Here is a 24,669-nt window from a genome sequence, read left to right on the forward strand (position 1 = left end):
ACCCATCTGGTTCAGGAATGTTCTTTTTCGGGAAGGCAAGCAGGAACATGGTGGGCAGATTACTGCCCCTGTCTACGATCAGTTTTTCTGCCAAAGTGGATAACCTCACATTTTCCCACATTATACTCCATCTGCCAAATTTTTGCCCACTTACTTAGCCTGTATATATCCCTTTGCACCGGGTTAGATACAGAGTAAAGATCCCTCTACACTGTCCCATCAAACACTCCCAGGGCAGGTACAGCACGGGGTTAGATACAGAGTAAAGCTCCCTCTACACTGTCCCATCAAACACTCCCAGGGCAGGTACAGCACGGGGTTAGATACAGAGTAAAGCTCCCTCTACACTGTCCCATCAAACACTCCCAGGGCAGGTACAGGGGGTTAGATACAGAGTAAAGCTCCCTCTACACTGTCCCATCAAACACTACCAGGGCAGGTACAGCACGGGGTTAGATACAGAGTAAAGCTCCCTCTACACTGTCCCATCAAACACTCCCAGGGCAGGTACAGCACGGGGTTAGATACAGAGTAAAGCTCCCTCTACACTGTCCCATCAAACACTCCCAGGGCAGGTACAGCACGGGGTTAGATACAGAGTAAAGCTCCCTCTACACTGTCCCATCAAACACTCCCAGGGCAGGTACAGGGGGCTAGATACTGAGTAAAGCTCCCTCTACACTGTCCCATCAATCACTCCCAGGGCAGGTACAGCACGGGGTTAGATACAGAGTAAAGCTCCCTCTACACTGTCCCATGAAACACTCCCAGGGCAGGTACAGCACGGGGTTAGATACAGAGTAAAGCTCCCTCTACACTGTCCCATCAAACACTCCCAGGGCAGGTACAGCACGGGGTTAGATACAGAGTAAATCTCCCTCTACACTGTCCCATCAAACACTCCCAGGGCAGGTACAGCACGGGGTTAGATACAGAGTAAATCTCCCTCTACACTGTCCCATCAAACACTCCCAGGGCAGGTACAGGGGGTTAGATACAGAGTAAAGCTCCCTCTACACTGTCCCATCAAACACTCCCAGGGCAGGTACAGGGAGTTAGATACAGAGTAAAGCTCCCTCTACATTGTCCCATCAAACACTCCCAGGGCAGGTACAGCACGGGGTTAGATACAGAGTAAATCTCCCTCTACACTGTCCCATCAAACACTCCCAGGGCAGGTACAGGGGGTTAGATACAGAGTAAAGCTCCCTCTACACTGTCCCATCAAACACTCCCAGGGCAGGTACAGGGGGTTAGATACAGAGTAAAGCTCCCTCTACACTGTCCCATCAAACACTCCCAGGGCAGGTACAGGGGGTTAGATACAGAGTAAAGCTCCCTCTACACTCCCAAAGAAGCCTTGGCGAGTTGCCGCGGTGCATCTTGTAGACGGTGCACACTGCAGCCACGGTGGAGGGAGTGAGTGTTGAAGGTGGTGGGTAACGTGTCGATCGAGCGGGGCCGCTTTGTCCCGGATGGTGTCGAGCTTCTCGAGTGTTGTTGGAGCTGCAACTCATCCAGGCAAGTGGGGAGTGTTCCCTCACACTCCTGACTTGTGCTTTATGGATGGTGGAGAGGCTTTGGGGGCAGCGAGGATTTCGAAATAGAACATAAAATGGAACTGTTTCTCAAAACATACTTCCGTTGCAATGACTCCACTCTCTTTCGCAATAAATAATTGTCTTTTCGCGGAAATCTTGTCACGTGAAAGGTTATGCCAGTGCTTTTGCAACAACTCGTTTTGTTATCGAGAGACCGCACTGGGCAAAATCTTCAAGTTCTGCATCGACACTGCAAGACAAATGGATCAAGGGAGTGTAAGTGTACATATACTACTAGCTCATGTACTTGTGTGTCCATGTACAGTGTGTGTATGGAGTGGATCGCAGAGCTGCAGTGTGTGTCTGTGTTGTTGAATGTGTTCACGTCTCGAAGGGCCTAAGCTGCTGGCTAAGGTAGATCACTCGACTCTCGACATGAAAAGGGACTCAAGGGATATGGGGATTGGGCAGGGAAAGTGGAGTTGAGGTCGAAGATCAGCCCTGATCGTATTGAATGGTGGAGCAGGTTCGATGGGCCGAATGGACGACTCCTGCTCCTATTTCTGATGTTCTTATGTTTACGAAAAAGGACTTGCATTTCTAAATCGCATTTCACAATCTCAGGACATCCCAAATTGTAACACAACCATCAACGTGGTTTTTTTTTGGAGTGCGTTCACTGTTGAAATGTAGAAAACGCAGCAGCCAAGTTGCGCACAGCAAGCTCTCACAAACAGCAATATGATCATGATCAGATCATCTGTTTCAGTGATGTTGGTTGAGGGATAAATATTGGCCCCAGGACACCGGGGAGAACTCCCCCTGCTCTTCTTCCAATAGTGGCCCCGGGATCTTTTACATCCTCCTGAGAGAGCAGACCGTCAGACAGCACGGAGGGAGAACCGCACTGTCGGAGGGGCAGTACCGAGGGAGTTCCGCACTGCCGGAGGGGCGGTACTGAGGGAGCGCCGCACTGTCGGAGGGACAGGACTGAGGGAGCCCCGCACTGTCGGAGGGACAGTACCGAGGGAGCGCCGCACTGTCGGAGGGACAGTACTGAGGGAGCCCCGCACTGTCGGAGGGACAGTACCGAGGGAGCGCCGCACTGTCGGAGGGGTAGTACTGAGGGAGCGCCGCACTGTCGGAGGGATAGTACTGAGGGAGTGCCGCACTGTCGGAGGGGCGGTACTGAGGGAGTGCCGCACTGTCGGAGGGACAGTACCGAGGGAGCGCCGCACTGTCGGAGGGACAGTACTGAGGGAGCCCTGCACTGTCGGAGGGACAGTACCGAGGGAGCGCCGCACTGTCGGAGGGGTAGTACTGAGGGAGCGCCGCACTGTCGGAGGGATAGTACTGAGGGAGTGCCGCACTGTCGGAGGGGCGGTACTGAGGGAGCGCCGCACTGTCGGAGGGGCAGTACTAAGGGAGCACCACACTGTCGGAGGGGCGGTACTGAGGGAGCGCCGCACTGTCGGAGGGGCAGTACTAAGGGAGCACCGCACTGTCGGAGGGGCGGTACTGAGGGAGTGCCGCACTGTCGCTTTATCCCTTAAACCAACATCACTAAAAACAGATGATCTGGGTCATCATCACATTGCTGTGCGTGGGAGCTTGCTGTGCGTAAATTGAGCTTCCCACATTACAACAGTGACCGCACTCCCAAAGTACTTCATTGGCTGTAAAGTGCTTTGGGACGTCCGGTGGTCGTGAATGGCGCTATACAAACGCCAAGTCTTTCTTTCTGACTCTGGGGCAGAGAATTCCAAAGAATCGTCGCCCTCCGAGTGAAGAAATTCCCCCTCGTCTCAGCCCTAAATGGCCGAGCCCTGATCCTGAGCCTGTGACGCTGAAGGAGCCCCAGGACAGAGAGGTCAGAGTGGGAGTGGAGTGGAGATTTCAACGGACTGGGGTTTCCCACATCATGGCAGTGACTGCACTTGGAAAGCGATTCATTGGCATTGAAGGCGCCTTCGGGAGGCCCAGAGGCCGGGAATGGCGGTGTACAACTGACACTTCCTTGTTCCTGTTCACGTCGTTTCAGAGAAGGGGACCTGGCTCCCTCGGCACAGTCACGTCTGCCCCTGCAAGTATGCTCGCAGATTTATAGGGCCTCATTGTCGGCGGTTTTCTCGGTGGTCAAGCGGGGATTTTTTTTGGTCCCGGCGAGAGTTTCCAGGTAAGTTTTTTGAACATCATCGCCCACATCTGTAGTGCTACGGCGAGAACATTCGCCAGGGCCTAAGTTTGGGCCTCAACCGCCGGCGTCCAGAGTGCCGAGAGACTCGTCCGGTAAACGCTGCTTAAACAAGGCGGTAAGCGGGGGGCCCCTGCAAAGAAAGCTCAGTTGAAGGTTCTTTCATTATTTTTGTAAAATTTTAACAGGGCGATGAGGGTCAACACTGTCTTGGGAATGCTTTGTACGTGTTTATTATTACTTTGTAATGGAAATTCTTTTATTTTAAGTTTTCTCCCCTCCCTAGGCCCAAACGCAGCCTCGGACTAAATTTTTCCACTTGCCGTCCATTCCGGTAACGACTGCCCATTTGCATAGCTTTGCACTTACCCGCTGAGAATGAGTGTGCCGCGCCCATTAACTTGCCGGGCCGATCAGTCCGACTTACTTTGAGGGCCCCTCGGGGAAAGGCTGGCCCGAGGCGTCGTTGAGCAGTGAGTGGGCTCAGCCGGTCACGTGATGTTCACAAGGCTCAATAAAACCCCGGCCAGTTGTGGGTTCGGGGGTGGGGGGGGGGGGCGGGATCCGCGATGGGGCAGGCGGTTGCGAGGCTGGCGGATGCACGGATCGGGTGTGGTGTGATTGTTGATCAACCAAACAGTTCTGCGTAGCAATTAAGGGCAGGAACATCAACAGGGCCCAGGTGCAGAGGAGCTGGGAAGGTTCGGGGCGGAGGGGCGGCTAGAAATCGTGGCGGAGTTGTGACAGAAGAGGCGAGGGCCCACACGCTGTGTGCGATATGTGGGCGCACTGGGTCCGTGCAGCAGAGCTGGTCTCCGGTCGTCCTGGTTAACCCTTGCCCCTGGACCAAGACCTCGCTCTGTCAAGCCCCGTGTGGTGGCTGGGCGTGCAACAGGTCACCCCCACGTTAAAACAAATCCACCCACAGGCATCTTCCAAACCCTCAACCGGAGTTCAGGACTGGAACATCAGGTCCTTCATCGAAACACCTGTGAACTTGTGGAAACAAGTCATCCTCGTTCGAGGGACCGCCTGTGAAGATGTGATGAATAGCAATGTGTTGCTATGAATTCTTAAGGGCCACAAAGCAAATAGGCTACAAACACCTTCGGAGGTGGTCTAGCCAGCTGTAACATAATCAGGATTGGAGAATAGAAGGTCCTCCATTACCTTCTGGGTCAACGAGGGCTCGATCGTACAGTGGATGCACGCACCATCACACATGTTCGAGGAACATGTTCAAATTCTGTACAGCAGTGGGTACAAATGCACAGCAGTCACTAACACACAAATATTTGTTTTCAGAATATTGCTCAAGCCAAGCCAGGAGACTTGCTCGAGAGATGTGGTGCTCTCATCTCTCACTGGGGTGTGTTCACAGGAGATGGAGTGGTCCACTTTATGCCAGGTAAGAGTTAAAGTTTCGGACCCAAGCATTTTCAAGATCCCGTTCTATTACTCAGGACCTTCCAGAAGCCCTGACCACCAGGCCTCACTCATCGACCACCACCGAAAACAGACACACCCGTCTGCTCCTTCTGCGATCAGGCTGTGGGTTCGAGTCCCACTCCAGGTACTTCAGCCCTATAATCTAGGCCGACACTCCCAGTGCTGTACTGAGGGAGCGCCGTACTGTCGGAGGGGCGGTGCTGAGGGAGCGCCGCACTGTCGGAGGGGCAGTACTGAGGGAGCGCCGCACTGTCGGAGGGGCGGTACTGAGGGAGTGCTGCACTGTCGGAGGGACTGTACTGAGGGAGCGCCGCACTCTCGGAGGGGCAGTACTGAGGGAGCGCCGCACTGTCGGAGGGGCAGTACTGAGGGAGTGCCGCACTGTCGGAGGGGCAGTGCTGTGGGAGCGCCGCACTGTCGGAGGGGCAGTACTGAGGGAGCGCCGCACTGTTGGAGGGCCGGTACTGAGGGAGCGCCGCACTGTCGGAGGGGCAGTACTGAGGGAGTGCCGCACTGTCGGTGGGGCGGTACTGAGGGAGTGCTGCACTGTCGGAGGGGCAGTACTGAGGGAGCGCTGCATTGTCGGAGGGGCGGTACTGAGGGAGCGCCGCACTGTCGGAGGACCGGTACTGAGGGAGCGCTGCACTGTCGGAGGGGCGGTACTGAGGGAGCCCCGCACTGTCGGAGGGGCGGTACTGAGGGAGTGCTGCACTGTCGGAGGGGCTGTACAGAAGGAGCGGCACACTGTCGGAGGGGCCATCTTTCAGATGAGACGTTAAACCGAGGCCCCGTCTGCCCTCTCGGGTGGATGTAAAAGATCCCGGGGCCACTATTGGAAGAAGAGCAGGGGGAGTTCTCCCCGGTGTCCTGGGGCCAATATTTATCCCTCAACCAACATCACTAAAACAGATGATCCGGGTCATTATCACATCGCTGTGTGTGGGAGCTTGCTGTGCGCAAAATGCCGCGTTTCCCACATTACAAGAAAGCAGGTAGACTTTGCATTTATATAGCGCCTTTGATGACCACCGGACGTCTCAAAGCGCTTCGCAGCCAATGAAGTACTTTTGAAGTGTGGTCATGGGAAACGGCGGCTACACTTCAACACTTTATGTGATTGGCTGCAAAGCGTTTTGGGACGCCCGGAGCTTGTGATAGGTGCTATAGAAATGCGGCATCGATCTCGATCAGCGAGTCGGATTACCCTGTAAATAATCAAATGGCAATCAATTTTCCAGAAGGCGAGTCGAACAAATCGAAAACAATTCTGGACCGTCCTGTGCCTGGCGTGGTCAAGGAGGACCCCTTTGAGACTTTCCTCGGCATTGGCAAATTGAGAGTGCACGATAGCAAAGCTTCCAAATTTACGGCAAATGAAATAGTAGTCCGTGCGAGAAGCAAGATTGGACCCGCAACTTATCAACTTTCCACAAACAACTGCGAGCACTTGGCAACTTCTACCATTGGTCAACCCAAGTCCACTCAGGTAAGTGCCGCATACGCACTCCAGTCTGGGACTGGACTGCCACGTGTCATCACCATCGGCAGGCCCTCGGAATCGAGGGAAACTTGCTTCCACGCTTAGCATGAGTCCTCGGGTGGCTGAACAGTCCAATACGGGAGCCACAGTCCCCTGTCACAGGTGGGACAGATAGCGGTTGAGGGAAGGGGAGGGGTGGGACTGGTTTGCCGCACGCTCCTTCCGCTGCCTGCGCTTGCTTTCCGCACGCTCTCGGGCGACGAGACTCGAGGTGCTCAGCGCCCCTCCCCCGGATGCACTCCCTCCACTTAGGGCGGACTGGGTCTTTGGGCCGGGGACTCCCAGGTGTGGGTGGGGGATGTTGCACTTTATCAGGGGGGGAGGCTTTGAGGGTGGTCCCTTGTAACGTTTCCTCTGCCCACCTTTGGCCCGGTGTGTCTCGCAGTGTCGGCACACACAGCGGGTACAAGGGAACCATTCACTCCTCCCTTGTCCTGCGCGACCCATGTGAGCCCCAGCTCCTGTCCATGAATGCGGTGATAGCAGCGATTCGGGTTTGGAAGCCTGTAGATTGTCAGAGCAAGGCTCCTGGTCTCAAGCTGTTCTTTTTGCAGGTGGAATTTGCCTGGAAAACAGCAGATGGTTTTCTCAAGAATCTGTTCCAAGAGTTCCAGTTCTAAAAGCGGCAGAGGCCAATGTGCCACAGAGATGTCGCAAAGTGAATTTGCAAGCAATCCCCACTGCCGGGGGTTTTTTTTAAAAAGCTTCTTCGCTGATCTCGGGGCTCCGAGAAATTGTGCGGTGATTTTGTATCCAACCCATCTTCCCTCTCCCTGCTACTGATGCGTCTGTAAGGCCTGCTTTGCTCTTGATCACGCGGGAAAAATAAAATGGTTGCGTAGCTTTGTCACGCCCAATAAAGCAACGCCGGAGTACCACTGTGTCTCCAGTCTTTTGTATCCCCACGCAACCTGCTTCCAACTTCTCGCCGTGTGCAGTGGCTGAATGGGTAACACGCCCGTCTCGCATTCAGGTCGTGGGTTCAAGTCCCATTCCGGAGACTCGAGCCCATAATCCAAGCCGACACTCCCAATGTGGTACTGAGGGAGCGCCGCACTGTCGGAGGGGCAGTACTGAGGGAGTGCCGCACTGTCGGAGGGGCGGTACTGAGGGAGCGCCGCACTGTCGGAGGGGCGGTACTGAGGGAGTGCCGCACTGTCGGAGGGGCGGTACTGAGGGAGCGCCGCACTGTCGGAGGGGCAGTACTGAGGGAGCGCCGCACTGTCGGAGGGGCGGTACTGAGGGAGCGCCGCACTGTCGGAGGGGCGGGACTGAGGGAGCGCCGCACTGTCGGAGGGGAGGTACTGAGGGAGCGCCGTACTGTCGGAGGGGCGGTACTGAGGGAGTGCCGCACTGTCGGAGGGGCGGTACTGAGGGAGCGCCGCACTGTCGGAGGGACGGTACTGAGGGAGCGCCGCACTGTCGGAGGGACGGTACTGAGGGAGCGGCGCACTGTCGGAGGGGCGGTACTGAGGGAGCGCCGCACTGTCGGAGGGGCGGTACTGAGGGAGTGCCGCACTGTCGGAGGGACGGTACTGAGGGAGCGGCGCACTGTCGGAGGGACGGTACTGAGGGAGTGCCGCACTGTCGGAGGGACGGTACTGAGGGAGCGGCGCACTGTCGGAGGGACGGTACTGAGGGAGCGCCGCACTGTCGGAGGGGCGGTACTGAGGGAGCGCCGCACTGTCGGAGGGGCGGTACTGAGGGAGCGCCGCACTGTCGGAGGGGCGGTACTGAGGGAGCGCCGCACTGTCGGAGGGGCGGTACTGAGGGAGCGCCGCACTGTCGGAGGGGCAGTACTGAGGGAGCGCCGTACTGTCGGAGGGGCGGTACTGAGGGAGCGCTGCACGGTCAGATGTGACCTACATCCTGTCGGTTGGACATAAAAGATCCCACAGCCATTAATTGGTAGAGGGGTGGGGAACGGTTTCAATGAGATCACCTCTCATTCTTCTAAACTCTAGAGAATATCGGCCCAGTCTACTCAATCTCTCCTCATAGGACAATCCCCCCATCCCAGGAATCAGTCTGGTGAACCTTCGCTGCACTCCCTCAATGGCAAGTATATCCTTCCTTGGGTCAGGAGACCCAAACTGTGCACAATACTCCCGGTGCGGTCTCACCAGGGCCCGATATAATTGCAGTAAGACATCTTTACTCTTGCACTCAAATCTCGAGTATGTTCTGGAGCACCATCCAGTGAAGCCTACGTGGAGAGCAAGTGGCCAATGACACTGGGTGGGGACAGGGTCGGGATCGGCTGTGAAGCCCCCCACAGTCCAACAGCCTGTGTGCAATGAGCATAAGGTGATGTGCGAGAGGGTTACTATTACAGACCCTACTGAACAAAGCATCGGGTTTGAGCGAGGAGAGGATTATCAGGCCGACAAAATCCCAGCCAGTAAAAGTCGATTCGTGTGTTCAGCAAAGTGAGAGGTGTCCTGGGAAGATGGTAATACACCATTAGTGTCAGTGCTTCTCATCTCAGACACAGCTTAGATACAAAGTAAAGCTCCCTCTACACTGTCCCATCAAACACTCCCAGGGCAGGTACAGCACGGGGTTAGATACAGAGTAAAGCTCCCTCTACACTGTCCCATCACACACTCCCAGGGCAGGTACAGCACGGGGTTAGAAACAGAGTAAAGCTCCGTCTACACTGTCCATCAAACACTCCCGGGGCAGGTACAGGGGGTTAGATACAGAGTAAAGCTCCCTCTACACTGTTCCATCACACACTTCCAGGGCAGGTACAGGGGGTTAGATACAGAGTAAAGCTCCCTCTACACTGTCCATCACACACTCCCAGGGCAGGTACAGGGGGTTAGATACAGAGTAAAGCTCCCTCTACACTGTCCATCACACACTCCCAGGGCAGGTACAGGGGGTTAGATACAGAGTAAAGCTCCCTCTACACTGTTCCATCACACACTTCCAGGGCAGGTACAGGGGGTTAGATACAGAGTAAAGCTCCCTCTACACTGTCCATCAAACACTCCCATGGCAGGTACAGCACCGGGTTAGATACAGAGTAAAGCTCCCTCTACACTGTCCCATCAAATGCTCCCAGGGCAGGTACAGGGGGTTCGATACAGAGTAAAGCTCCCTCTACACTGTCCATCACACACTCCCAGGGCAGGTACAGGGGGTTAGATACAGAGTAAAGCTCCCTCTACACTGTTCCATCACACACTTCCAGGGCAGGTACAGGGGGTTAGATACAGAGTAAAGCTCCCTCTACACTGTCCCATCAAACACTCCCAGGGCAGGTACAGCACGGGGTTAGATACAGAGTAAAGCTCCCTCTACACTGCCCCATCAAACACTCCCAGGGCAGGTACAGCACGGGGTTAGATGCAGAGTAAAGCTCCCTCTACACTGTTCCATCAAACACTCCCAGGGCAGGTACAGGGGGTTAGATACAGAGTAAAGCTCCCTCTACACTGTCCCATCAAACACTCCCAGGGCTCCCATCAAACACTCCCAGGGCAGGTACAGGGGGTTAGATACAGAGTAAAGCTCCCTCTACACTGTCTCATCAAACACTCCCAGGGCAGGTACAGCACGGGGTTAGATACAGAGTAAAGCTCCCTCTACACTGTCCCATCAAGTGCTCCCAGGGCAGGAACAGGGGGTTAGATACAGAGTAAAGCTACCTCTGCACTGTCCCATCAAACGCTCCCAGGGCAGGTACAGCACGGGGTTAGATACAGAGTAAAGCTCCCTCTACACTGTCCCATCAAACGCTCCCAGGGCAGGTACAGGGGGTTAGATACAGAGTAAAGCTCCCTCTGCACTGTCCCATCATACACTCCCAGGGCAGGTACAGGGGGTTAGATACAGAGTAAAGCTCCCTCTACACTGTCACATCAAACACTCCCAGGGCAGGTACAGGGGGTTAGATACAGAGTAAAGCTCCCTCTACACTGCCCCATCAAACACTCCCAGGGCAGGTACAGGGGGTTAGATACAGAGTAAAGCTCCCTCTACACTGTCCCATCAAATGCTCCCAGGGCAGGTACAGGGGGTTAGATACAGAGTAAAGCTCCCTCTGCACTGTCCCATCATACACTCCCAGGGCAGGTACAGCACGGAGTTAGAGTGAAGCTCCCTCTACACTGTCCAATGTGTTATTTCCGACACCAGCCATGATTATCTGAGTGACAGATTTGACACAGAACCCTTGCAGACCGAGGTTTCTGGCCTCCCAGTCTGGGCTGGGTTTGTACCTCAGTCGTGTATCGCTGTAACGCCCGTGTGCAACCTACCTCTGCAGCACAGTCCGATACTCATTATTCCAGTTCAGGAGGGCTCCGCCTCTGATCATTGACATCTCTCATCCCGCTCACAACCCTGCAACTGGCTCCAGCGAGGCCGGGACAGAATCAAGCCTCAACTGCAAGATTCCTTCCGCAGACTGAAATTAGACAAGGCTGGAATGTGGAATGCAGAAGATAAAGGTACGTGGAGTCAAAGGAAATGTATTAGCATGGATCGAGAATTGGCTGGCGAACAGAAAGCAGAGAGTCGGGATAAATGGGTCCTTTCCGGGTTGGAAATCGGTGGTTAGTGGTGTGCCACAGGGATCGGTGCTGGGACCACAACTGTTTACAATATACATAGATGACCTGGAAGAGGGGACAGAGTGTAGTGTGACAACATTTGCAGATGACACAAAGATTATTGGGAAAGCGGGTTGTGTAAAGGACACAGAGAGGCTGCAAACAGATTTAGATAGGTTAAGCGAATGGGCTAAGGTTTGGCAGATGGAATACAAAGTCGGAAAGTGTGAGGTCATCCACCTTGGAAAAAAAAAAACAGTAAAAGGGAATATTATTTGAATGGGGAGAAATTACAACATGCTGCGGTGCAGAGGGACCTGGGGGTCCTTGTGCATGGATCCCAAAAAGTTAGTTTGCAGGTGCAGCAGGTAATCAGGAAGGCGAATGGAATGTTGGCCTTCATTGCGAGAGGGATGGAGTACAAAAGCAGGGAGGTCCTGCTGCAACTGTACAGGGTATGGGTGAGGCCGCACCTGGAGTACTGTGTGCAGTTTTGGTCACCTTACTTAAGGAAGGACATACTTGCTGTTGAGGGAGTGCAGCGAAGATTCACCAGACTGATTCCCGGGATGGTGGGACTGACCTATCAAGAAAGACTGAATCAACTGGGCTTGTATTCACTGGAGTTCAGAAGAGTGAGAGGGGACCTCATAGAAACGTTTAAAATTCTGACGGGTTTGGACAGGTTGGATGCAGGAAGAATGTTCCCAATGTTGGGGAAGTCCAGAACCAGGGGTCACAGTCTAAGGATAAGGGGTAAGCCATTTAGGACCGAGATAAGGAGAAACTTCTTCACCCAGAGAGTGGTGAACCTGTGGAATTCTCTACCACAGGAAGTAGTTGAGGCCAATTCACTAAATATATTCAAAAGGGAGTTAGATGAAGTCCTTACTACTCGGGGGATCAAGGGTTATGGCGAGAAAGCAGGAAGTGGGTACTGAAGTTTCATGTTCAGCCATGAACTCATTGAATGGCGGTGCGGGCTGGAGGGGCTGAATGGCCTGCTCCTGCACCTATTTTCTATGTTTCTATGTTAACAGTGCGGCGCTCCCTTAGTACCGCCCCTCCGACAGTGCAGCACTCCCTCAGTACTGCCCCTCCGACAGTGCGGCACTCCCTCAGTACCGCCCCTCCGACAGTGCGGCACAGGATTAAACCAGGTGATGCATTTACCCGGGAATGCTTTGCACTGCCTAACCTAGTAAAAGCGAGTTGAAGACTAAAGCACAGAGAAACGAGGCGATTATATACATTAAGCGTTGCTTTAATAATCGTAGTTTTGATGTTAACATCTGCAAGTAAGAGATTTCAGTGGAGACAGAGCATGGAGTAATGTTACATTTCAAACTACATTCCAAATGGGTTGTACAAGCGGCCCCGATGTGTGCTTCTGGTTAAAGTTTCACCCCACAGGTCCTTTGGTTGGTTCCCAATGCTGTTTCCACACGAGTCGATTCAGGATTTCTCTGACTGGTCCATTTGGAATAAAATTGCACCGGAGACTAGAAACGGAGCAGAGAGCTTCGGTGCAAGGAGGTAAAACAGCCAGGGTTTCACGGCAGCCCGCAGCATGGATATCTCCGCTTATGATGTCCCGGGAAAGATCTGTCGGTACTTTGAGGGGTGGGGGCTGTGGGTCTGAGGTGCTGTTGCAGAGAGCTGGAACGAGCTTGATGGGCCGAGTGGCCTCCTGCTGTGCTGTATCCGTTCTGTGAGTGAAGTGCAGGAACTAACTGCGTCTCATAATAATTGCCAACGGAGATACCTGAAGATGGGACACTCCTTTACAAGCTGGAAGCCCAGCCCTGTGTACAGTGGGTGACAAATGCTCGTGTGGTGGGGAGGCCCCAGTTCTCAGAGGGAGCCACAGATCCTGTCGAATGTCCCCGGGTTACGGTTGCAGAGGAAGATCAGCTCCTGCTTCCCCTCTTCGGTGAGAGCTGTGCGGAAAGAAAGCGGTCAGTAGAACACAAGCAAAGGGAGCAGGAGTCGGCCATTCGGCCCCTCGAGCCTGCTCCGCCATTCAACAAGATCACGGCTGATCTGAACATAAGAACATAAGAATAAGGAACAGGAGCAGGCCATCGAGCCCCTCGAGCCTGCTCCGCCATTCAATAAGATCACGGCTGATCTGATCATGGACTCAACTCCACTTCCCCGCTCGCTCCCCATAACCCTTGACTCCCTTATCGGTCAAAAATCTGTCTATCTCCACCTTAAATATATTCAATGACCCAGCCTCCACAGCTCCCTGGGGCAGAGAATTCCACAGATTTACAACCCTCTGAGAAGAAATTCCTCCTCATTTCCGTCTTAAATGGGCGGCCCCTTATTCAGAGTCTGTGACCCCTAGTTCAAGATTCCCCCACGAGGGGAAACATCCTCTCTGCATCTACCTTGTTGAGCCCCCTCAGAATATTACATGTTTCAATAAGATCACCTCAATCTTCTAAACTGCAATGAGTACAGGCCCCAGCCTGCTCAACCTTTCTTCATAAGACAACCCCCCCCATCTCAGGAATCAACCGAGTGAACCTTCTCTGAACAGCCTCCAGTGCAAGTATATCTCTCTGCAATGTGGTGGCCCCGAGTTGCGAGAGATTGTCAGCGGCAGGTCGGGGCGATAAACGGAGTGGTGAGGGGCGGCCCCTGGATAGCGTGGCGATATGCCACTGCAATTCGGGAGCGTGGGCAGATACAGCGGGAGGGGGCGAGGTCGGGGGGGCGAAGGAGCGGCGAGAGATTGTAGAGGGACGTGATCGGGGGGGGGGGGCCCAGGGGAGGCGAGAGTTCGGGGACCCAGAAGAGGCGAGGGCCCAGGGGCAGCACGGGCCCAGCCCCCACACTGTGCGATATGTGAGCGCACTGGGTCCGTGCAGCAGAGCTGGTCTCCAGTCGTCCTGGTTAACCCTTGCCCCTGGGCCAAGACCGAGCTCTGTCAAGCCCCGTGTGGTGGCTGGTGTACAACGGTCAACCCCACGTTATAAAAATCCACCCACAGGCATCTTCCACCCACAGGATGGAGTTCGGGATCCGGAATATTGGGTCCTTCATTGAAACACCTGTGAACTCATCCTTTTTCGGCGGGGAATCAAGTCATCCTCGCTTCGAGGGACTGCCGATGATGATGATAATGATCTCTCCTGAAATAAGGAGACCAAAACTGCACGCAGTACTCCAGTACGGTTGTAGCAGGATTTCCCGACGAGACTTCCCTACGAGAACAGTGGCTCCCGCAGTGGGGCTGAGGCCAAGATTAGATCAGCCATTCTCTATTTGATGGCGAAGCAGGCTCGAGGGGCCGAATGGCCGACTCGTGCTCCGACTTCTCGTGTTCCTGCGGGCTCCCATTTTATTACCTTTCTCATGCTGAATCCACTTGCGATCGATGTAATATTGATAGCAGCTCTCAAACTCCTTGTGACTGTAATTTGTCACTTGAACCGGAACAAATGGGTCCATGGCATCGAAGCCTTCCTGTGGGAGGGGTGCGGGGTCACAAAAGGCAGACATTGAGATAAATATAGCAATCTGCATGTTGCACATTGCAGAAAATTCTTTGTTTGGGCTTTAGTTTACGACTACAAATGTCAAACTTAACTCCATACACTGTAACCCACCAGTACTGTACCCCAGTGTTATACAGTGACAGACCTGTACCCACCAGTACTGTACCCCAGTGTTATACAGTGACAGACCTGTACCCACCAGTACTGTACCGCAGTGTTATACAGTGACAGGCCTGTACCCACCAGTACTGTACCCCAGTGTTATACAGTGACAGACCTGTACCCACCAGTACTGTACCCCAGTGTTATACAGTAACAGACCTGTACCCACCAGTTCTGTACCCCCGTGTTATACAGTGACAGACCTGTACCCACCAGTACTGTACCCCAGTGTTATACAGTGACAGACCTGTACCCACCAGCACTGTACCCCAGTGTTATACAGTGACAGACCTGTACCCACCAGTACTGTACCCCAGTGTTATACAGTGACAGACCTGTACCCACCAGTACTGTACCCCAGTGTTATACAGTGACAGACCTGTACCCACCAGTACTGTACCCCAGTGTTATACAGTAACAGACCTGTACCCACCAGTTCTGTACCCCCGTGTTATACAGTGACAGACCTGTACCCACCAGTACTGTACCCCCGTGTTATACAGTGACAGACCTGTACCCACCAGTACTGTACCCCAGTGTTATACAGTGACAGACCTGTACCCACCAGTACTGTACCCCAGTGTTATACAGTGACAGACCTGTACCCACCAGCACTGTACCCCAGTGTTATACAATGACAGACCTGTACCCACCAGTACTGTACCCCCGTGTTATACAGCGACCTGTACCCACCAGTACTGTACCCCAGTGTTATACAGTGACAGACCTGTACCCACCAGTTCTGTGCCCCAGTGTTATACAGTGACAGACCTGTACCCACCAGCACTGTACCCCAGTGTTATACAGTGACAGACCTGTACCCACCAGTACTGTACCCCAGTGTTATACAGTGACAGACCTGTACCCACCAGTACTGTACTCCAGTGTTATACAGTGACAGACCTGTACCCACCAGTACTGTACCCCAGTGTTATACAGTGACAGACCTGTACCCACCAGTACTGTACCCCAGTCTGGTTCCCTCACGCCAGTAACCGGGACTCGGGACATGCCCAGTGACACCGGCGAGGAGTGAGCGCCCTTCAGTGAAGAGCAAAGAATGCCAGGAGAACGACGTACAATGCTACAACCCCAGAGACCTGTGCCCGTGCCCGCTCGCGTTCCCCACACGTTGGCGGTTACGTCGCTCACCTTCCTGAGCAGCTCGTGAGGCAGGTAAGACAGGTGTGCGGAGTCCAGCGCCCCAGTCTGTGTCAATGTTGTGATCACTGCTCCGCCAGACTGCAACGGAAGGAGAGAGATTGTTACTGTACCCGGGGGCTGCCACGTCACGTCACATCGCTACAGCGCGTCGAGAGCTTCACAGCCAACAAAGCTCCCCTGAAGTGTCGTCACTGTTGTAATGTCGGACATGTGGCCGCCAATTTGCACACAGCAAACTCCCACAAGCAATGCATGAATGATCCAGATCAGTCTGGCCACCACACTGGGGAGAACTCTCCTGCTCTTCTTCGAAATAGCGCTGTGGGATCTGCCCCCCCGACAGTGCGGCGCTCTCTCAGTCCTGCCCCCCCGACAGTGCGGCACTCCCTCAGTACCGCCCCTCCGACAGTGTGGCACTCCCTCAGTACCGCCCCTCCGACAGTGTGGCACTCCCTCAGTACCGCCCCTCCGACAGTGCGACGCACCCTCAGAACTGCCCCTCCGACAGTGTGGCACTCCCTCAGTACTGCCCCTCCGACAGTGCGGCGCTCCCTCAGTACCGCCCCTCCGACAGTGCGGCGCTCCCTCAGTACTGCCCCTCCGACAGTGTGGCACTCCCTCAGTACTGCCCCTCCGACAGTGCGGCGCTCCCTCAGTACTGCCCCTCCGACAGTGCGGCGCTCCCTCAGTACCGCCCCTCCGACAGTGCGGCGCTCCCTCAGTACCGCCCCTCCGACGGTGCGGCGCTCCCTCAGTACTGCCCCTCCGACAGTGCGGCGCTCCCTCAGTACTGCCCCTCCGACAGTGCGGCACTCCCTCAGTACCGCCCCTCCGACAGTGCGGCGCTCCCTCAGTACCGCCCCTCCGACAGTGCGGCACTCCCTCAGTACTGCCCCTCCGACAGTGTGGTGCTCCCTCAGTACTGCACTGAGAGCCTGAGAGGGCTGGCACTGAAGACCATGCACCGATGATGTAAAATCCAATCTATCGGGTGTCAAACGTCCCTTACCCAGTCATTCTTCACCAGTTTCTTCAAGTTGTGGATCAGGGTGAGCTCCTCAGCCTGCACCTACAAAAACAGGCAGACACGTTAACAAGCCCCACGACCGAATGAAGACCAATCCTTGGGATTCAGCTCCAAGAAGACGGAGCCATTTCTAACCAGGTTTAGGAATGTTGTGCACAATGATTTCAAAATTCCCAACCTCGTTTACAAATCCCTCCCTGGCCCTCGCCCCTTCCTATCTCTGTAACCCCCTCCAGCCCCTACACCTCTCCCTATCTCTGTAACCCCCTCCAGCCCCTACACCCCTCCCTATCTCTGTAACCCCCTCCAGCCCCTACACCTCTCCCTATCTCTGTAACCCCCTCCAGCCCCTACACCCCTCCCTATCTCTGTAACCACCTCCAGCCCCTACACTCCTCCCTATCTCTGTAACCCCCTCCAGCCTCTACACTCCTCCCTATCTCTGTAACCTCCTCCAGCCTCTATACCCCTCCCTATCTCTCTAACCACCTCCAGCCCCTACACTCCTCCCTATCTCTGTAACCCCCTCCAGCCTCTACACTCCTCCCTATCTCTGTAACCACCTCCAGCCACTACACCCCTCCCTATCTCTGTAACCTCCTCCGGCCCCGACACCCCTCCCTATCTCTGTAACCTCCTCCAGCCCCTACACCCCTCCCTAACTCTGTAACCTCCTCCAGCCCCTACACCCCTCCCTATCTCTGTAACCTCCTCCAGCCCCTACACCCCTCCCTTTCTCTGTAACCCTCTGATTATAATCTCTCCACCATCCGCGGCCGTGCCTTCTGTTGCCTGTGCCTCAAGCTCTGGAACTCCCTCCCTAACCCTCTCCGCCTCTCTCTCCTCCTTCAAGACGCTCCTTAAAACCGACCTCTTTGACCCAGCTTTTGGTCGCCTGCGCTAATTTCTACTTGTGTGGCTCGGTGTCAAATATTTGTCTCATAATACTCCTGTGAAGTGCCTTGGGACATTTCATACGTTAAAGGCGCTATATAAGAACATAAATAGGAACAGGAGTAGGCCATTTGCTCCGCCATTTAATACGATCATGGCTGATCTGATCATGGACTCAGCTCCACTTCCCCGCCCGCTCCCCATAACCCTTGACGCACTTGTTGTTCAACAGTCTGTTTATCTCCACCTTAAATATATTCAATGACCCAGCCTCCACAGCTCTCTGGGGCAGAGAATTCCACAGATTTACAACTCTCTGAGAGAAAAAATTCCTCCTCATCTCTGCCTTAAATGGGCGACCCCTTATTCTGAAACTATGTCCCCTAGTTCTAGATTCCCCCACGAGGGGAAACATCCTCTCTGCATCTACCCTGTCAAACCCCCTCAGAATCTTATATGCTTCAATAAGATCACCTCTCATTCTTCTAAACTCCAAAGTGTACAGGCCCAACCTGCTCAACCTTTCTGGTTGTTGTTGATTGGCAGGAAGATGAGGGCCCAAAGGACTTTCGCCAATTGCGGTGAAATCCATTGGGATTGTGTACAATGGGAGTGAGTGGGGAGGGGTTTGGGTCCATTGGGATTGTGTACAGTGGGAGTGAATGGGAAGGGGTTTGGGTCCACTGGGATTGTGTAGAGTGGGAGTGAATGGGAAGGGGTTTGGGTCCACTGGGATTGTGTACAGTGGGAGTGAATGGGAAGGGTTTGGGTCCATTGGGATTGTGTAGAGTGGGAGTGAATGGGAAGGGTTTGGGTCCATTGGGATTGTGTAGAGTGGGAGTGAATGGGAAGGGGTTTGGGTCCATTGGGATTGTGTACAGCGGGAGTGAATGGGAAGGGGTTTGGGTTCATTGGGAATGTGTAGAGTGTGAGTGAATGGGAAGGGGTTAGGGTCCATTGGGATTGTGTAGAGTGGGAGTGAATGGGAAGGGGTTTGGGTCCACTGGGATTGTGTAGAGTGGGAGTGAATGGGAAGGGGTTTGGGTCCACTGGGATTGTGTACAGTGGGAGTGAATGGGAAGGGTTTGGGTCCATTGGGATTGTGTAGAGTGGGAGTGAATGGGAAGGGTTTGGGTCCACTGGGAATGTGTACAGTGGGAGTGAATGGGAAGCGGTTTGGGTCCATTGGGATTGTGTAGAGTGGGAGTGAATGGGAAGGGGTTTGGGTCCTTTGGGATTGTGTAGAGTGGGAGTGAATGGGAAGGGGTTTGGGTCCATTGGGATTGTGTACAGCGGGAGTGAATGGGAAGGGGTTTGGGTTCATTGGGATTGTGTAGAGTGGGAGTGAATGGGAAGTGGTTTGGGTCCATTGGGATTGTGTTCAGTGGGAGTGAATGGGAAGGGTTTGGGGGGGGATTGTGTACAGCGGGAGTGAATGGGAAGGGTTTGGGGGGGATTGTGTACAGCGGGAGTGAATGGGAAGGGTTTGGGGGGGGGATTGTGTACAGTGGGAGTGAATGGGAAGGGTTTAGGGGGGGATTGTGTAGAGTGGGAGTGAATGGGAAGGGGTTTGGGTCCATTGGGATTGTGTACAGCGGGAGTGAATGGGAAGGGTTTGGGGGGGATTGTGTACAGCGGGAGTGAATGGGAAGGGTTTGGGGGGGGATTGTGTACAGTGGGAGTGAATGGGAAGGGTTTGGGTCCACTGGGATTCTGAGCTTTGACCTGGACTAGGCTCAGCTTGGGGTACACAGAAATCTGTATATTTATCAATTTCATTACAAGGAACAGGCAGAACTCCACACCCAAGAACACACACCCGGGGAAACCACACACGGCGGGGAATAACCCACGAAGGGCCAAGCTACGGTTTTCCGGGAGCGGACAGCGTACCTGGCTCCTGTCCTCCTTCTTCATGGTGGTGGGTCCCCAGAGGGCGTTGACCCCGTCGACCGCCACCAGCATCCGGTACGCGCCGGGCAGGCACTGCGCCTTCAGCTCCTTGAACAGGACGCCCACCGCGTCACTGGCGCTCTTCACCCGCGTTAAACCCTGGGGAGGGAGGGGCAAGGACCACATTCAGCTTCGACAATATTCAGCACCAGTTTCTCACACCCCGCGCCCACCCACCCCCACACACACTGCCCTTTCCGGAGGGGCATCGACTCCCTCACTGGGGTCCAGCCGATGAGGGGATGGGCGCCATCCAGTACCATGCCCGTTATTCACCAGCCCGTGTCCACAGGTGGATCTCTCAGCTCAGATCCGTCCACCCTGGCCCGGCCTCTATCAGCCGAGGCATGGAATACCAGAGCAGAGAGGTTACGCTTGAACTGTATAAAACACTGGTCAGGCCACAGCTGGAGTACTGCGTGCAGTTCTGGTCACCGCATTACAGGAAAGATGTGATTGCACTGGAGAGGGTACAGAGGAGATTTACTGGAGAATTTTAACAATAAGGAAAGATTGGATAGGCCAGGTCGATAAGGCGGTCAAGAAGGCATACAGAATGCTTGCCTTTATTAGCCGAGGCATAGAATACAAGAGCAGGGAGGGTTATGCTTGAACTGTATAAAACACTGGTTAGGCCGCAGCTGGAGTACTGCGTGCAGTTCTGGTCACCGCATTACAGGAAAGATGTGATTGCACTGGAGAGGGTACAGAGGAGATTTACCAGGATGTTGCACTGGAGAGGGTACAGAGGAGATTTACCAGGATGTTGCACTGGAGAGGGTGCAGAGGAGATTTACCAGGATGTTGCACTGGAGAGGGTACAGAGGAGATTTACCAGGATGTTGCACTAGAGAGGGTGTAGAGGAGATTTACCAGGATGTTGCACTGGAGAGGGTACAGAGGAGATTTACCAGGATGTTGCACTGGAGAGGGTACAGAGGAGATTTACCAGGATGTTGCACTAGAGAGGGTACAGAGGAGATTTACCAGGATGTTGCACTATAGAGGGTACAGAGGAGATTTACCAGGATGTTGCACTGGAGAAGGTACAGAGGAGATTTACCAGGATGTTGCACTAGAGAGGGTACAGAGGAGATTTACCAGGATGTTGCACTAGAGAGGGTACAGAGGAGATTTACCAGGATGTTGCACTGGAGAGGGTACAGAGGAGATTTACCAGGATGTTGCACTGGAGAGGGTACAGAGGAGATTTACCAGGATGTTGCACTAGAGTGTACAGAGGAGATTTACCAGGATGTTGCACTGGAGAGGGTACAGAGGAGATTTACCAGGATGTTACCAGGACTGGAGAATTTTAGCGATGAGGATAGGCTCGGGATGTTTTCTTTGGAACAGAGGAGGCTGAGGGGAGACCTGATTGAGGTGTATAAAATGTTGAGGGGCCGAGATAGAGTGGATAGGACGGACCTAGTTCCCTTAGCAGAGAGGTCAACAACCAGGGGGCATAGAAGTAAAGTAATTGGTAGGTTTAAAGGGGATTTGAGGGGAAATGTCTTCACCCAGAGGGTGGTGGGGGTCTGGGGAGGAACTCACTGCCTGAAAGGGTGGTAGAGGCAGAAACCCTCACCACATTTGGATGTGCGCTTGAAGTGCTGTAACCTACAGGGCTACGGACCGAGAGCGGGAAAGTGGGATTAGGCTGGGTGGCTCTTTGTCGGCCGGCGCGGACACGATGGGCCGAATGGCCTCCTTCCGTGCTGTAAATTTCGATGGTTCTTGGCCCGCAGGATGAGTGGTTCTATGATTCCCTCCTCACCCAAAGCCCACACACTTCCAATAGGAATTGCTGCACGCAAATAAAACCTCTTTCGAGGCTCTGGGTGTCCAGTGCTGGGTTGGGAGTTTCAATGGCAGCACTGAGCCACCAGGGGGTGCTGTGCTCACTCAGCGAGTGGCCAGATTGCAGCCAGGGCAACATTCGGGGTGTCTTGGGCTGGGGGGTAAAAGGAGGAAGAAAAGAGGAGGATATCAGCTCCCTCTCCTGATCACTATTCACTGACAGAGGGAGGACAGGATTGGGCAGAGCTGTGATAATCTCCACAGCCTGCACTATACGGTGTACGGTTGCTTAGTGGTTACGTTACTGGAATAGTGGACCAGGGACTTGAGCACAAATAATCCAGGCTGACACTCCAGTGCAGTGCTGAGGGAGCGCCGCACTGTCGGAGGGGCGGTACTGAGGGAGCGCCGCACTGTCGGAGGGGCAGTACTGAGGGAGCTCCGCACTGTCGGAGGGGCAGTACTGAGGGAGCTCCGCACTGTCGGAGGGGCAGTACTGAGGGAGCGCCGCACTGTCGGAGGGGCGGTACTGAGGGAGCTCCGCACTGTCGGAGGGGCGGTACTGAGGGAGCTCCGCACTGTCGGAGGGGCTGTGCTGAGGGAGCGCCGCACTGTCGGAGGGGCTGTGCTGAGGGTGCGCCGCACTGTCGGAGGGGCGGTGCTGAGGGAGCCCCACACTGTCGGAGGGGCAGTACTGAGGGAGTGCTGCACTGTCGGAGGGGCAGTACCGAGGGAGCGCCGCACTGTCGGAGGGGCAGTGTTGAGGGAGCACCGTACTGCGCTGTCGGAGGGGCAGTACTGAGGGAACGCTACACTGTCGGAGGGGCAGTACTGAGGGAGTGCCGCACTGTCGGAGGGGCAGTGCTGAGGGAGCGCCGCACTGTCGGAGGGGCGGTGCTGAGGGAGTGCCGCACTGTCGGAGGGGCAGTGCTGAGGGAGTGCCGCACTGTTGGAGAGGCAGTGCTGAGGGAGTGCCGCACTGTCGGAGGGGCGGTACTGAGGGAGTGCCGCACTGTCGGAGGGGCGGTACTGAGGGAGCGCCACACTGTCGGTGCTGAGGGAACGCCGCACTGTCGGAGGTGCCGTCTTTCGGATGAGACGTTAAACCGAGGCCCCGTCTGCTCTCTTCGGAGGACATAAAAGATCCCGGGGCCACTATTGAAAGAAGAGCAGGGGAGTTCTCCCCGGTGTCCTGGGGCCAATATTTATCCCTCAATCAAAGTCACTGAAACAGATGATCCAGGTCATTATCACCTTGCTGTTTGTGGGAGCTTGCTGTGCGCAAATTGGCTGCCGCGTTTCCTACATTACAACAGTGCCTATGCTCCAAAAGTTCTTCATTGGCTGTAAAGCGTTTTGGGACGTCCGGTGGTGGTGAAAGGCGATATATAAATGCAAGTCTTTCTTTCTTTCCCCCCCCCACATCGCCCGCTGACCGGTCGACAAACATTCGGAGCGCGGGAGTGCGGCGTCTCACCTGCTCCACCACCTCACCCAAAGGCCGCCCCTCCTCAGTTGCCTCCCGCTTGCTCCACACATACTTCTGCTGGGTTTTTAGCTGTATCCAACACAAAACAAAATCCCGTTAGTGGGGGACAAACTCCACATTAACAGCAGCAAAAGTAACCCCCCCCCCACCTCCTCCCACCTCGGCACCGGTCAATGAACAGACATCATCATCATCGGCAGTCCCTCGGGATCGAGGAAGACTTGCTTCCACTCTAACAATGAGTCCTCAGGTGGCTGAACAGCCCAATACGAGAGCCACAGTCCCTGTCACAGGTGGGACAGACAGTGGTTGAGGGAAAGGGGTGGGTGGGACTGGTGTACCGCACGCTCCTTCCGCTGCCTGCGCTTGGTTTCTGCACGCTCTCGGCGACGAGACTCGAGGTGCTCAGTGCCCTCCCGGATGCACTTCCTCCACTTAGGGCGGACTGGTCTTTGGCCCAGGGACTCCCAGGTGTCGGTGGGGATGTTGCACTTTATCAGGGAGGCTTTGAGGGTGGCCCCTTGTAACGTTTCCTCTGCCCACCTTTGGCCCGTTTGCCGTGAAGGAGTTCCGAGTAGAGCGCTTCCTTTGGGAGTCTCGTGTCTGGGGGCATGCGGACAATGTGGCCCTGCCCAGCGGAGCTGGTCGAGTGTGGTCAGTGCTTCGATGCTGGGGATGTTGGCCTGGTCGAGGACGCTGATGTTGGTGCGTCTGTCCTCCCAGGGGATTTGTAGGATCGTGCAGAGACATCGTTGGTGATATTTCTCCAGCAACTTGGTCCACGTCTCTTTTGTGTTTCTCTCCACAGAGGCTGCCCGACCTGCTGAGCGTTTCCAGCATTTTCAGTTTTTATTTCAGATTCCCAGCATCCGCAGTATTGTGGTTTGGTTTCTCTGCCGATTGCTTGCTACATAGGTTGGAATTTTCCATTTTCAGTATGACTGCCCCTCCTGGTAGTGCAGCTGTTAGAAACATAGAAAATAGGTGCAGGAGCAGGCCATTTGGCCCTTCTAGCCTGCACCGCCATTCAATGAGTTCATGGCTGAACATGAAACTTCAGTACCCCCTTCCTGCTTTCTCGCCATACCCCTTGATCCCCCGAGTAGTAAGGACTTCATCTAACTCCCTTTTGAATATATTTAGTGAATTGGCCCCAACCACTTTCTGTGGCAGAGAATTCCACAGGTTCACCACTCTCTGGGTGAAGAAGTCTCTCCTCATCTCGGTCCTAAATGGCTTACCCCTTATCCTTAGATTGTGACCCCTGGTTCTGGACTTCCCCAACATTGGGAACATTCTTCCTGCATCTAACCTGTCTAAACCCGTCAGGATTTTAAACGTTTCTATGAGGTCCCCTCTCATTCTTCTGAACTCCAGTGAATACA

The 24,669-nt window shown here is 54.5% G+C and overlaps 2 protein-coding genes across 2 annotated transcripts in view; one reads left to right on the forward strand and one right to left on the reverse strand.

Annotated features, from left to right (window-relative positions):
- The first annotated feature begins 1,680 nt into the window (after positions 1 to 1,680).
- LOC139240239 (phospholipase A and acyltransferase 3-like) lies at positions 1,681 to 7,599 on the forward strand. Its single transcript, XM_070868720.1, has 4 exons — positions 1,681 to 1,817; positions 5,041 to 5,143; positions 6,423 to 6,670; positions 7,279 to 7,599. Exons 1-4 carry the CDS (start codon positions 1,803 to 1,805, stop codon positions 7,342 to 7,344), a joined length of 432 nt encoding a protein of 143 aa, XP_070724821.1. The 5' UTR covers positions 1,681 to 1,802; the 3' UTR covers positions 7,345 to 7,599.
- A 4,930-nt stretch (positions 7,600 to 12,529) lies between these two features.
- Positions 12,530 to 24,669, reverse strand: part of dap3 (death associated protein 3) — a 46,226-nt gene continuing 34,086 nt past the window's right edge. Inside the window, exons 8-13 of the mRNA XM_070868724.1 lie at positions 23,273 to 23,353; positions 19,936 to 20,094; positions 17,131 to 17,190; positions 16,110 to 16,199; positions 14,646 to 14,763; positions 12,530 to 13,226 (exon numbers count right to left, since the gene is read on the reverse strand). Coding sequence (XP_070724825.1) covers positions 13,141 to 13,226; positions 14,646 to 14,763; positions 16,110 to 16,199; positions 17,131 to 17,190; positions 19,936 to 20,094; positions 23,273 to 23,353 — 594 coding nt within the window. The 3' untranslated portion in view covers positions 12,530 to 13,140. The remainder of the gene's footprint in view (positions 13,227 to 14,645; positions 14,764 to 16,109; positions 16,200 to 17,130; positions 17,191 to 19,935; positions 20,095 to 23,272; positions 23,354 to 24,669) is intronic.

The sequence above is a fragment of the Pristiophorus japonicus genome, chromosome 30 (genome assembly GCF_044704955.1).
Source record: "Pristiophorus japonicus isolate sPriJap1 chromosome 30, sPriJap1.hap1, whole genome shotgun sequence".
Lineage (NCBI taxonomy): Eukaryota > Metazoa > Chordata > Chondrichthyes > Pristiophoridae > Pristiophorus > Pristiophorus japonicus.